This window comes from Lagopus muta, chromosome 7, assembly GCF_023343835.1.
Source record: "Lagopus muta isolate bLagMut1 chromosome 7, bLagMut1 primary, whole genome shotgun sequence".
Taxonomy (NCBI): Eukaryota; Metazoa; Chordata; class Aves; order Galliformes; family Phasianidae; genus Lagopus; species Lagopus muta.
In genome coordinates this window covers 39,693,498-39,708,012 of record NC_064439.1, presented here as the reverse complement: position 1 = coordinate 39,708,012, position 14,515 = coordinate 39,693,498, and the positions used below count along the sequence as shown (strand labels likewise).

General features: G+C 45.5%; 1 protein-coding gene across 1 annotated transcript in view; it reads right to left on the bottom strand.

Moving 5' to 3' along the window:
- The window catches only part of CMTM8 (CKLF like MARVEL transmembrane domain containing 8), a 38,478-nt gene extending 26,320 nt beyond the window's left edge, over window positions 1–12,158 (bottom strand). Inside the window, exon 1 of the mRNA XM_048950660.1 lies at window positions 11,938–12,158. Within this exon, the coding sequence (XP_048806617.1) occupies window positions 11,938–12,102 (165 nt within the window). The 5' untranslated portion in view covers window positions 12,103–12,158. The remainder of the gene's footprint in view (window positions 1–11,937) is intronic.
- Window positions 12,159–14,515: the final 2,357 nt, after the last annotated feature.

The following is a 14,515-nucleotide window of genomic DNA, read 5'->3' as shown; positions in this document are numbered from 1 at the left end:
ATCAAAACAGAAAGAATGACTGTGTATTTTTCACTGTTCAGAGCACAGTATCTAGCCAGTGTATCACGATGCATACAACTATCTGCCATCTCTTGAGTCAGCTCTGCACAGCACTGCTCTCCTCATGCGCTGATTTCAGCCAGCACAGGGTTAATAGGGCACCTGTCGTTTGGTTGTTATTGATTGATGGGTGCATGCCTGGGACCAATCTGTAGTGAAGAGCCACCCCCCTTTATAGCATGGGCCTTGGCCACGCCACATTGCCAGCCATGCTGCGCTATGGGTTGGACATGCCTGATTTAGTGGGACCCCCATGCCTGGGCAATTACAAGTCACAGTGGAAAGTATTCCTTCTACATTGACCTTCCTGCTCCTCTGCAGGCACAGCACTTTCCTTTGGACAGGCATGCTGTTAGCCTGCAGACCAGTACAACTCCCAAAGATATCAGCGAAGAGTGCTCACCTTCCTAGCACAGATTGGAATTTTGTTCCAAAGAAGACAAGCCGATCTCCTCATCCTGAGACCCAAATAAATCTAAACAAAATACAAGCACTGCATGCTTGCTCTCCAGCCTGCCTTACCCACTCACCCTCACCCATCACTGATGCTGAGGCAGAAAGTCAGAACACGTGACTACGCCTCAAGTCATGGCTCCAAGCATAGCACAGATTAAACTGTGTGAGGAAAGGACACTACCAGCCACCGGTGGAGAAGTCCATTTCAGATCACAGCTTGTGGTTTAGGGACATAGGAGTGGGGTCCATCTCTGTCTTGGTGCAGGCGGCCATGAACAGCAGGCAGCTGGTGCTACCAATTCCCAAAAGTGCAGCAACCGACTTCACTGTGAGCTGTCTGCATTTGACCTGCAGTTCAGTAACAGCAAGTGATACAGCGTGCATGCCACATTACAAGGGAGAGAGCTCAACATAATGCAACAACAGCCAAGGAGCCGAGGGGGTTACAGGCTGAAGCTTTGCTCTAGTTGCAGGCTCTGCTCCCATCCAAGCAGCTCTTTTGGAAAATCAGAGCCTTTTCCTGTAGTTTTGTTTAAATTACAACATCCCCAGTATATACAACCAACTAAATGATATTTACTTAGCTCACTTCCACACCTTTCCACTTTCCCTTGCCTCATATTCAGACCACAGCTTTCTTTCCAGTATTTTCATCCCGATGATTACAGTAGAGCAGATACAATAAGGAGGTCTTACCAGTCTTTGTTCAAATACACTTTGGTGATTATTTCAGCTATCTACCTCCCACTCAGAAGTGCCTGTTTTTCCACTGAGGGGGAAGGGAAGGCCAGGAGCCAGTAAACTGATATTGGCATTTTCTTTAAAAGGTCTGTGTGCAGGGTCAGAGCTATTTAGTATGTTTTCCCCAGAAAGCATTATTGTTGTTGTTTCAAGTCAAAGGCAGAAAATTAAATCAAAGAGGGAAAATTCTTTAGAAAGCTCAAAACCAGTAGGCTACAAAAAGAAGTACTTTACAGATTCCCTTACTTCAAGCTACCAACTATTCCCACATTAAAATCCTCACAGTGAAAACAGCCCACTGAACTGTGCAGAGACACATCCTATAACTTCCTACAGCAGACAAATCGCAGGTCTAGCAAACAGAACTGCAAGCAGAAAGGAATTAGGCTGCTGAAGCACTTCATTAGCTGAGAGCTTAGCTAGATCACACAAAGGGAAAACAAAGAACACTGCAAGTGAAGTGATTTGCCTTTGATACAGGAGAATGCTTATACACGCAGCCTTATATTAATCAAGTGATGAGGCAGGAAAGTCATGGGACACATTTCATGTATTGGATAGGAACACATTTAGATTGATTTCTGTGACACTGCGCAGCCTTGATGCTTAGGATTTATGAATATCCTGAAGGTGATGTGGATGTAACAAAATGACTAATGCTTCACCATGAAGCAAGGTACTTGGATCTGTAGCATACATGGCCACAGGCAGCTTTAAGGAAATACAGACATTAGACATGTGAGTTACAAAAGGGTATGTCTGAGGAAGGATTGGCAGTTTTCCTTTTTGCCACCAATCAGCAGCTCTGTTTAAGCAAAAAAAAAAACAAAAAACAAACAAACAAAAAAAAATCCAATAAAAAAAGCATGCACAGAAGGGGTAAAGAACCTTGCAGCAAGACTTTGCTTTGAAGCAATTTTACTGAGCCTTTCATTTTCCCCAAGTCAGTTTCAGTACAATAGGTCAAACAAACAAAGGGTAAAGAGTTGGGCCCCTCCCAGTCTCTACTTAATTTGACACCAAGTGCTGCACACAGAGGTCTCAGGGAGGAAAGCCTTGAGGAAGATAGTCTCTTTCATTAGACTGATCTACAGCGAAGGCCAAAGCAACAACCCAGGAACACTTCTTTCTTCATCACTGAACGGAAGGAACAAAGCTGATCCTTCACCAAAGGCAACAAGTGGGTAGGAAATGACAGTAGGAAAGGAGCTGCTGATCTGTAGGAGCTCAGCAAACAGCCAGGCTGCCCTGGTCTTTGTGTTTCATGCACGGAGATGTCGGGATGTCTGAAGTCAATGGGAATTTTACAACAGATTTTAATAGTATCAAAAACCAAATCATTACAACCTTCTCTTCATAATAACTGTTTCGATTCCCATCAACTCATCTGGACTCTCTTTGCACCTTGGCTCAGGATCATCTTCTTGTTTGTGTACATTGTCTACATAATAGAGAAATAACAGCCAGCACAATTCAAAATCATGTGTTCTAAAACACAGTTCTCCCTGATATTTTGTTGTACATGAGACCTAAATTGAAGAGGTATATTGAAAAAAAAATAAGATTAGGAGAAAACAGTTTTGAAATGACAATGACTGCAGGCATAGTTCTGGGGCCTTTAGGGGCTAGCATTCAACTCCTCCATTTAGTAAGACAGTGAAAACAGAACGTAACTGAGCTTAGAGAATTCCATTTCATTTATTGCTCTGTGCTCTGTTTAATTTTAACTTGACCTGGCGAAATACTTCTTAAGATTCCCCATCTCATCCCTGACACACTGTCCTGATTTGCTTACTTTAGGCAAACATTTGCTAGACAGTCCTCTGTTACTGCACAAAGAAAACATCAAGTTCTTTGTGCAAATGTCTGGTCATGTTTCACGATGGTCAAAGTCTAAAACGAAATCCCAAATGTGAACAAAATGTTTGTAAACCTTATTCTGCATTCCTACCCTCATTTTTGCTGAGAAGAGAAAGGGAAAAATCATTAAACAACTGCAACAAATGACAAGATGTGGTTAGTAACATGAGAAGTTGCTTATCACTATTTCACTCATCACTGAACTATAGTAGTGTAGGCTTGTGTCATATCTTTAAAACTAGATCTATACACATTTACACGGAGATCACAGTTCAAACAGAAATTGCTGCACAAGAAATCCCATCAAGTGGTATCATTTGGTATTTAGACTCTCAAAATAGCCAAATTCACATGCATTAGGACAAAAAACCAACCAGCCAAACAAAAATAACACTAATAATGTGCTGTTTGTACAGTGCCACACCTTAGCAGTGCCCAGCAGGCAATCCACAAGAGATGTAATGGTTGTGACTGTCCTGTGCATCCCAATGGTCACTGCTTATGCACACAGTGAGGCTCCAAAATATAAATCAGAAATTCCAACAGAGATCCTGCTTTTCCATGTGTTCACCCATTTCTTACACCAAAGTACTGTTTAGCTTTTTCAAAAATCCTTCCTTTCTGGGAGATGGTGGTAGGTCTGACCAAAACCCAGTCTGTCCAATCTGCCCCATGTCTGTAGCATGCACAGTTAGTTCAGCCTAAAGCATGTTTACTTAAAAGTAAGCCCCTTTAGCAATGCAAGAAACAAACACGCTACAATAATTCACCAATAACCTCCTAAATCATTGTATTAATGTTGCAATATTGTTTTTAAATGCCACAGTACTTTATCACAGTTTTGTCCAGCTACAGTTTTGTCAAACCACTAATGATGGATGTCTTACAGTGAGCAGAGCCCGTTCTTTCAGCTGCCTCACATCTCTTACTGTAAGACCCTGTTTTGCCCTATTCTTATGGCAGGAGCTGCACCTTCTATGTGGTCTGTGCCAAGCCCAAGGAAAAGCTGTCCTGATGGAGATCCTGCAAAGCAGACCTTCAGCAAGTTGTCCAGAGCAGTGGGGCAGGAAGGCTTGAAGGAATAAAAGAACCAAAACCTCCATCCCTTCTCCCTCCCCCCCTCCTCCCCCTCCAAAGAAAAAAAAACCCACAATGAAAACCCTTAAAAAATCATAAAATTATGACAGGGACAAAGAGGCAGAGGAATGAGCAAGCCAAAGGTAGGCACAACCATATGTTAAAATATCTTTCTGTTCAGTAAGCAACAGTGCCAGAGAGAAAGTTCTTCACACATCTTCATTCTATCCCTAGTAAACACACATGGTGCTGCAGTCTGTAATTACAGGACCACAGATTTTCCTCTCCTCTGTAGCATCACCTGCGTGCAGCAGCAGACTGGATAGCTGTCTTCAGAATTTTAAAGAGATTGCACTAAAATTAAAGTCAAAAGCATCCATTTCTTGCCAAATTTTTTGCTGGAAAACTGCTTCTTTTTTCCCACAGTACTTAACTTGCACTTTGCTTCTTTTGAACATAGCTCTTATTGACTTGGCTATGACTGCAAATAATCATTTCTTTTGCACCTTAGACCCAAAGTCAGTGACCCAGAAAACAAGGAGAAAAGGGAGGACATTGAAAAGCCCACCTTATTTGCTCAAGCATCTCACAGGAACAATGCGCTGCAGGCGAAAGATAAAACTCAGATTTCCCATGGAAGCTACTGGCCAAGAGAGCACCTTTTCTCCTTGAGTGATCCCTCTCCTTACTCACATCTGCCTTCCTCCAGTGCTGTACAGAACACGCAATACTCTAGTCCACTCCCAGGAAACCTCCCTGCTCCATAACTGTGACAGAAGCTCCTTGATGAAAGCAGCATGTATCGTAGCTGTGCTCTGAGCCTGCAGAAGACAACCGTGCATTACTTTATGCCTTGTGAGCTACATCAGCAGTAGCAGGCACTCATCTACCCACAGGATCACCCTCCCTCACCTGATCCTGCCAGAGCTCGCTCTGAAGAGTCTCCAAGTGGACACAGCCAAGGCAGATTTTATCACTTAAGTGCCATTTTAAAGATACATTGTAGAGGTTTAACTTTTGATGGAGGCTTCTTCTGGCTGTCCCTCTGCCTCTCAGTGTTTGACTCCTGCCAGAAACATCCTCAGTGTCTTGATTTTTAAGTTTCTGCCATACCTCCTCATATTTCAAAACTGCACGGCCTTGTGTCAGCTATTATCTGCAGCAGGAGTTGCAGCCTTGGGAATAGCGTGGTTGTCAAATGAAAAGAGATGAGGCTGCTAAAATACATGTGGAAGGAACTCTTTAATGTGTAATCACTACACATATACTAAAGGGAAAAAAAAGGATCTTGTTAGTGGCTGTCTCCTTTCCAGGCTAAATGAATGGAGCCTATGCAGAACAGTGTCACCTTGAATCCATTTAAATGCAGGCCTGGATAAAGCAGGCACATTTGAAGCTGATGACGGAAACCAGTCTTGTTTTCAGGTATGAAGCAGAGGTTTTTACAGATTTCCTTTTAATTTGCGCACATTGGGCTATCAGCTAAACACAAACAGCAATTACTGGAGATGATGATCAGAGAGCGTTTCCCCACATGGCCCCCTTCCAGCCCTAATGAGGATTTTTCAATACGTTTGTTCTTTGTAACTAAATGATGATATATCCAAAGACCGCGACAACAAACTGCTGATTATAACCATGCTTACTTAGTTCATCTCCATTCTACAGAGTCTGATTTTAGCGCATCTCAGATTGAACAAAACCACCGTGGCTGCCCAGAACAAGCTGCTGTTACAGCCTTGCTCTAATGACAGCAGCGTGATGAAACCCTTTTTGTTTTGCTTTGGAGGTTTTGTCCCAGCAAACTCGTGGTTGCACCTGAATCATTTGCACGCATATACCTTGTAAAAACAGCAGGAGTGAACACTCATTCTCGTGTTCTAACTCGGTAAAAGTGGAGTCATGCTCAGGACAGATTCAGTGAAGGACGAACCAGGCTTCCAGCTCTCCCATTTCACTCATGTAAGGTTAGCTCCAAGCCTTCCTCTGGCCAGCCCCAGCTCCCACAGAAAGCAGTGACTCAGTGGCTCCCAATCCTTCAGAAACAGGTGAATCAGTGCTAGCAGCTTCCACAGGAACTGGCTGAACAGAATGCCTTGCCAAAGATTTGGCAGGCGCTAAAATTCATTTGTGAGTTGATCCTAGAAAAGAGGGCTTGATGCTCTCTCCAAGGGCAGTAGTTCTAATGCTTTTCTGGAATGGAAACAGGAACAAGTGCAGAAATATCACACTGCACAGTGCTGGTTCTCCAGGCACACATGGGAGTGCTCCCTGTATCCTAGAGCTGGGACTGAAAGGCATCTGCTGCTGCTGCAGGGGGTGAAGCACGTTGCTAATGGGTAAGACCAGCAATCAGAAAGCTGGGGGTCTGTTATGGTTCTGACCCCCAGCCCATTTACCTTTCTGCCTTTCTCCTTTCTCTGTTTGCATTTTTACAGTGTTACCAACAAATGCACCACTTTGTCATGCATGGCATGGAAAACAGGTTTTTTCCTGGCCAAGCAGCCATTAGAAATACTGGGAGGACTATGCATTTTAGCTACAGAAGGCAAAAAAAAAAAAAAAACAACAACAACAAAAAAAACCTGCCTTTGGGTTGCACAAGAATTTTTGTAGGTACAGAGGAAAATGATTGTTTTCTAGAGTTTGGCAGAGGTGAGGGAGAAGGAATCGTATTATATTCACTATCCACCCAAGAACGAAATTGATGCTTAAGTATGTCTTTAAAGCATTCTTCTCATCAAGAGATAATGGCATTTCATACATATTGCACCTTAACCTTGAGATATTGAGAATATTTTGCATTTTTGACCTTTTGTAAAATATCTGCATTCAATTTGAGAGGCATTTTCGCCCTCTTACCATGTCAGACTTCATACTGCCCAACCTGCACTTGGAGCACATTTGACACCATTTCCAAAGCTTCTGTTTTCTTGTGTGTCACCAAACATTTTTCTCCTCCCAAGGAAACACCCTGGCCTTGTCCAGGAAATCAAAAGCCTCTAGGAAACAGAACTCAAGTGAACACTACAATCCTGGAGGCAGATGGAAGTCACACAGATGTATGAATGCATGACACCAAGGATGACAGCAATTAGTGATGGAATGATGGCACCTGAAATAAGTGAGAACTGAAACCTGACTTCAGTGAAAGTTCTGGCTGATCAAGAACAAAGGATAGAGCCCAGACTTTGTACTGTATGTTTTCTTATTCATGTGCAGAAAGATGAAGCTGCTGAATGAAGTGATTGATGAGAACAGAGTAGCTTTTTCCTTCAGTAGTTCCAAGTGAATCATTTTAAGACCACGCTTATGTGCACCTCTTTCAGGCAAAGCACTTGTTCAGCACATCAGAAGATGCCTCAACATTGTCACCTTCATGCATGCAGACACGTTTTGATTGCAGTAACAATTTTAGTGCAAAAAGGAAAAAAATCTCTACTGCCAATGATCCCAGAGAAAGTGCTGGGGCTGCTCAGGTGAGGGAAGGGGCTCCAAGAATCTCCCTCTGTGTTTCTGAGGCTGTTCCAAGAACTAGGGGTGCAGGAGCACAGCATCTGTACAAAAGCTCTGAACTGCAGGCAGAGAAAAAGCAAAACACAAGGACAACTTTAAGAGCTAAGTATAATTTATGTCTTTTGAGTATTCTATAGTACATGTTCCCACTGCTTTTCTTAACGTTTCTATGATTTCATTGCTAACAATTCAAAACCTGAAAACCCGTTAGAGGGTTCTACTTCTACTTCTACTTAGGCTTCTACTAAAAGGGAAAAAGAATAGACATTCGGAAATGACAGGCTCTGCTTTTGGTAACTTCTATGTTTCAAATTCGACAGTAACTGTTTAACATTCCCAGGCTCACCATTGCACTGGAATAAGCAAGTTAAACAAGATTTCCTGCCTGAACGATGCCTCCAAAGGTTCATTTGAAGAATAAAGAAACAGTCATCAAAATTATTTTTATTCTCCAGAAATGTAAATGTGAGCACAATTTTATGTGGTGCCAGTAACATAAATAGGCACCTCTCAAGCTTCTATTTCAAGCACCTATCGCATTCTGGGCATTTCACACGAAGAGTAATGTATAGCTTTAATCTGTACAGTACAAGGAAACATGACTGCAATTACAATTTACTCAAAATTACACCATCACAAGCTTTCGCTTGCAGCTGCAGCATAAAAACCTCCCAGACCTTTTGCAGCTAGGTAATATTTGGTTTCGTTAGGGACAAATAGCCATCACGAGCCTTAGAATGACCGGGGCAAGTTTTAAGAGAGGATCTGCATCTAGCAACACACTGGTGTGAGGCAACAGTCTGAAGAAATCAATGTAATTGTGCTGGAAAGTAAATACCTTTGTAACCACATCCACGGCAACCACAAAAACTTCACTTCTGCAAAGTGATCAGTAATGCTTGACTTGAGGAACTGACTGAGAGCTCAGGAGGTATTGCTTGCCACCATTAATCAGAGCCATAAAATTCCCACAAACAGTCTTTCTGAGCCATCACTGTATGGAAAAGAAACACTCAGCAGTCATCTCTGGAAATTACTATACTTGCTTCTTTCCAAAATCTAAATGCTCCTTTTTAGGGAGCATGCTATGGGAATCAGTACCTGCTACCTTCTGCAGGATGCACTTCTACTGCAGCATTAACTCAGGTGATTGACTGCTGAAGTCACTGAGATGCAGAGAAATTCCTTCTGCTGCCAACAACCACCCAGTGCACTGAGGGCAGCAAATACAGATCTCCTGAGTCAGGAGCCACTGCCTTGCTCATCACACATCATGACTTCCGTGTTAAACTAATTTGGATAAACTTCCACACACCAAAGCTGCATTTTACACCAGTTCTCAAAGGCCTCTCTTAGAAATCCAGCAGTATTATAAACCAACCCCAGTTCTTTCCCTAGCAAACGGCAGGAAGCCTTGCACGCCCTCTGGCCGCATAGAAGGCAATGGATATCTGCCATCACCTGGTAATTTACAGCCGACACCTCCACCTGCAGCTCTGTGCTCACTCACTGGATGTGAAGTTCCAGACCCAAAGGCGTTACAGCGTGAGGCTGAAACAGGTGTGGATACACAGCTCCAGCACTGCTGAATGTGCATGGCCAACTCCACCCCAGCTTTATGCTCATTTTAAAGCAGTTACATAGAGACAGATAATACCTTACCCATCTGTCTTTATAAAGCCAACGTATCTTGAAGCAATTGGAAGCAGCAGGTTGAGCTAATGGCAGATGTGTGTTTTACAGCACAGCAAAGAACATCCTCCTAGGAGCTGGTAAATCTGAATGTACCATATCTGGTTACCAGCCCACCTGGAAATGCACACAGCCATTACTCATCTTCACAGCACCCACACTGAGGAGGAGAAGAATAACAGAGATTTGCCCTTTATCTACACAAAGAGAGCTCTTGTTTCAAAACCAGCAGCCACAAACTTCAATGTGCACATTGCTGATTGACAGTGGCAGTAATCAAACATGCAGTGCTAATTCTTCAGTGCTCCTGCTTCAAGCCTCTGGCTTAGCTTTAACACAGCATCCTAACAAACATGGTGTCTAGCTGATGAGTGGGTGAGCAATGAAAGCTGCTCCTAAAAGCATTCCCATTCCCTGCCCACCTAGCTGGTGTCTCAGAGCAGGGCAGCAGAGGCACAGCTATGTAGACAGCTGCTGCAGCTCAGAGCATGGCATGCAGACTGAAAGCAATCCATCAGGTTGAGAACTCCCAAGGTGAAATACAGACACAGATACAAGCCCGTCCCATTTACAGCTTTGCAACTTTTTAGCAAAGGACAGCGCTGACAGCTGGGGGGTCAGTGCTGAGGGTCAGAAACACCCTGAGCAGCCAATCTGTGCAGGCATGACAACACTTTGAGACACACTGGATGATCGGAACAGGCAGGAATTGATGGATTCAGTGCCAACTTGAAACCCAGATCTTATATGAAGCTAGCCATGCTCTGCTAAAGCACACTTCCTCTCAGAAAAAAAATCATACAGAACTAGTGGAAATGGTTTGGCCAAAATCCAATGTCTAATACACACACGCACATATATAAACATTCAAATAAAATCATTTGATTTTAATAACTTCAGTTAATTCCATCTAAAAGTATTTACTAGTATATTTGTCTTTCATTTCACAGAACAGCATCTTCACCTTTAAAATAAATGGGGCTAAAATTATCAGTTAAACTGAGAATCATTGGAATTTCCTTGTGGATGCCACCTTTCAGTACTTCTGTAGGCTTGCCTTAATGCTGTTAATCTGCTATCAGAATTGTCCTCCTTTCTCTCAAACAGCCCATCACAAACCTGGATAAGTTTATCTACCTCAGAGACTTCCATCGGCTCCCCTGAGCTAGCAGGGACCACACATCTTCACTCTGTTGACCAGCAAAAGCATGTGAGTGGAAGTCTGCAGTGAAGACACAATTTTTTGTTGGCCTACAAGGCCAGGTAGCTTTGAAGTTCTTCTCAAAGCTGCCAAACATATTTCCCCTGAGGTACTTCTAAAATTTAGACCAAACTTGACTCTGTCAATGTTTAAAGAACTCACATCAACATGCTGGATGAAGAATCATCCTGTAATTATTCTACAAGCCAGGGATGTGTGAAGGAAACAAAGTCCGCAAGAAAACCATCAACACTTTGCTTGGAAAGGAAAGCCACACAGGTATCATCATCTGTCATCCCTAATGGGAAAGCACACATTAAAGGGTCAGTCATTAGGAGCCTATCCATAGCCATGGAGCTTCATCCACATGAACATGGAGCTTCATCCACAGCCGACATACAGCCAGGTTCCAGTGGGCTGGGGAATGCTCCGGACAACTCTTAGAGTTTGGATGATGTACAAGAAAAGTTCAGAATTTTGTTGTAATTGGTAACTGAAAAAGAATGGAAAAGATGCTTTTCTTTCCACAACTAAGACCTTTATTCACAGATGTCCCACACAGCAAAGCCTCCCCTACATCTAACCCTGGAAACCCGCCTACAATCAAACACCTGAAGATTCTCTGGGTTATCTTACTGGAAAGGTAGCAAGCAGTTGAGCCACAAGCACGACTGAAGCACAATGTTTCCAAATGGAAATGAACCTGGTTTAGTACGCAGTATTTCCACCACCATCAAAGCAAAAGCAACACAGGGAAATTCAAAGAAAACTGGCCAGGGCAAGAAGCCCTTTAAGCTCCTCAATTACTAGCAGTGCAGATGAGCAGGCTCAGAGATGCCGTGTGCCTGCTGCTTAACACCGAGGTGGGCACCCCGTGCCACCTGCCACCGTGGTGCACAACCGAGCCTCAGCACGTGCCTGCTTGCATCTCACCAAGCCCTGCAAAAAACAAACCCACGGGGCTGCCATCCTTTCTGGCTCGCGCATCTATCTAATGACTGGGATCGCAGGGAAATGTTACTGACTACAAAACAGAGAAGCCGTGTGACTCTGGCACGCGGCTGTCGGTGCGCTGTGACACAGAAGCACACGCAGCCTGCGGAGTTCAGAGGCGCCTCCAGAAGTCACTCGGCAGCCCGAACCGTCCCCGCTACGAGGGCTGACGGGATCGCGGGCTGCGGCCGGCGCTAACTCGCTGCCACCTGACCTGCAGCGCCCTGCAGAGCTTGGTCACACGCTGATGCGTTTTTCAGGCGACCAACTCGTTTAAACTAAAGCAGAACTTCTTACAGCGACGAGAGCTGCCGTGCCCCCCCGCCCCGCCCCGCACTCACTATCTCGGCCACCATGAGGAGCCCGGGCGGGGTACGCAGGAACTCCCTGTCGTAGGCGAGGGTGCTGGAGCTGGCCGACAGGTTGGCGGTGAAGGAGCTGCTGGTGGTGGTCACGGTGTGGGAGCGCGGGCGCGGCGGCTGCTCCAGAGGCGGCGGCGGCTCCATGCTTCGGGGCTGCCCCGCGCCTCCCGGCCGGCCCCGAGCCCAGCGGCGGGGCGGGGGCAGCGGCGAGGGCGGCCGCCGCCCCGCTTTGTGCGGCCCCGGCGCCGCGGGGGGGAGAGGCGGGCGCGGGGGGTGCAGCGCCTTCGGACGGGCGGCCGTGTGGGGTGTGCGGGTCGGGCTGAGTGGGGAGGGGGAGCCCAGCGCGAGGGAGGGCTGCGTGCGGCCAAGTAGTGCAACCAGCAGGAGCAGGGAGGCGATCGTCCCTCTGTGCTACGCACTGCTGAGGCCGCGCTCCGAGTGCTGTGTTCAGCTTTGGGTCCGCACTGCAAGAAGGACGTCGAGGCCCTGGAGTGTGTCCAGAGATGGGCAACAAAGCTGTGAGGAGTCTGGGGCACAAGTCTGATGGGAGCGGCTGAGGGAGCTGGGATTGTTCCGTCTGGAGGAGGCTCAGGGTAGACCTGATCGCTCTCTACAGCTGCCTGAAAGGAGGCTGTGGTGAGGTGGGGGTTGGCCTCTGCTCCCAGGTAACAGTGATAAGATGAAAGGGAATGGCCTCAAATTGCACCAGGGGAGGTTCAGGTTGGATATGAGGAAGAATTTCTTCTGAGAAAGAGCAGTGATGCAGTGGCACAGGCTGCCCAGGGAGGTGGTGCAGTCACCGTCCCTGGAGGTGCTCAGGAACCGTGTGGATGTGGCACTGAAGGACGAGGTCTGTGAGCGGTCACAGGCATGGGCTGATGGTTGGACTAGGTGATCTTAGTGCTCTTTTCCAGCCTTAATGATTCTGTAAACCTATGATTGATCTGGAGCTGCCATCTGATTGCAGGCTCTTTACGCACACAAAGGTGTTGGGCTTTCTTCCAGAGTAGCTGAGGAATGCTCTGTGGAATCCCATGGTTGGTAAGCACCATTTGGTAGGGCCATCCCCAGCATTGTCCATCTGCACAGTCACCCGCAGCCAGCACCAATGGAGACATCCTAGGAACACGGGTTGCTGCAGGTGGTCTGTGGGAGTGCGACCACCACAGAGAGGCCACAGGCAGACACCAGGGCATGGAAGGTGCAGCAGCCTCCCGAAAGCTGAAATTGGGGATTTAGCTGGCATCTCCCAAACAATCCAGAGTCTCTGTGGTGTAGAAGGCATTGTAAAAGGCAAACACTGAAGGACACTGGAAATGGAAAGTATGAGGTCATTGCTAAACTACTACCTGACAGTGCTGAGCTGTTCCCTGACCTGTATTCGTTTGTACTTTCCAGTCTAGCCTTAAGTGTCCCCTTTAAAAATAATAATAAAAAAAAAGTGGGTCATTTAAGAGCTTCTAATGCAACCTTCCATTCCACAGAAAGCACAGTGTTTCAAGAAGGAGCCAGCAGGTGATAGCTTCCTTCAGCGTTCAGGAATTCTCATTAGTGAAGCATTTGTAAGTGGCAACTCAGTAAAAGTGAAGTGTTTTCCATATGTCTGGTGGCTATTGTCCTCGAATTGTTTACTGCTGCTCTCCCGCTGGCTAACAAAGGATGGGCTTGCAGTGTTACCTTTCAGCAGGGGACCGAACGAGCTGGAGAGGGAGGAGGAGGAGGATGCAGTTTCTCCCAGCAGTACGGGAAATGCGAATTACCCAAAGAAACTGCTGCTTATACTTGATTGTGCCTCTCTTACAGTGTAAGTGTGTCACAACACAGGCTCCACGGGGGTGCTTTGAAGGTGTGCCTTGGCTCGGGATCAGTGGAGCCTCTGCATGCATACTCAAAGGCACGGGTGACTTTGCTTTGAGCTGGCAGAAAAAATGTGACAGCGTTTTGCAAACATGAGCTGAGCGGGTCATCAGAATGAGGTGCCGGTTACTCAGTGGGGTATGATATACAGATACACTGTGTGAGGAAAAAAGTAAGCAGACCACACTTAACATCTCATAACATTTAACACAGCATCTCAATCATAAATAAACGATTTTACACTTTTTACTATCTTTTGTGTGTGTGTGTGTGTGGAGTTACCAGTGTTTTTGTACTGGTTGCATTCCTGTTTCATTCCTTTTAGAAATAAGAGCTGAGATGGTAAGGAAGACTGGTGCATTGGTTTGTGTAGAGACCAGCTTCAGCTGGCTTGCAAATAAAAAGTGTACTAATTGTTCAGCGCTGCCAAGCTTCCCCTCAGAGCCAGAGCCACTGTGAGATGCCCCTGTTGCTGTGAGTGCAGATCCAGTTAGCAGCACTGAATCACTTGTAAACTTTCCCATCCACAAGTGAGTAAATCTAGGGGCTAAAATTCCTATCAGTAGCAACGCAGTAATCCACACAAATTTCAAAATGGTTTGAGTCACTCTCATCACTACCACTTTGAGAGCTGATTTATTTCCCACTGTATGTATATTCTCGCCGTGTTTCCAGGGCATTTATTGAGTGGGCTTAACTT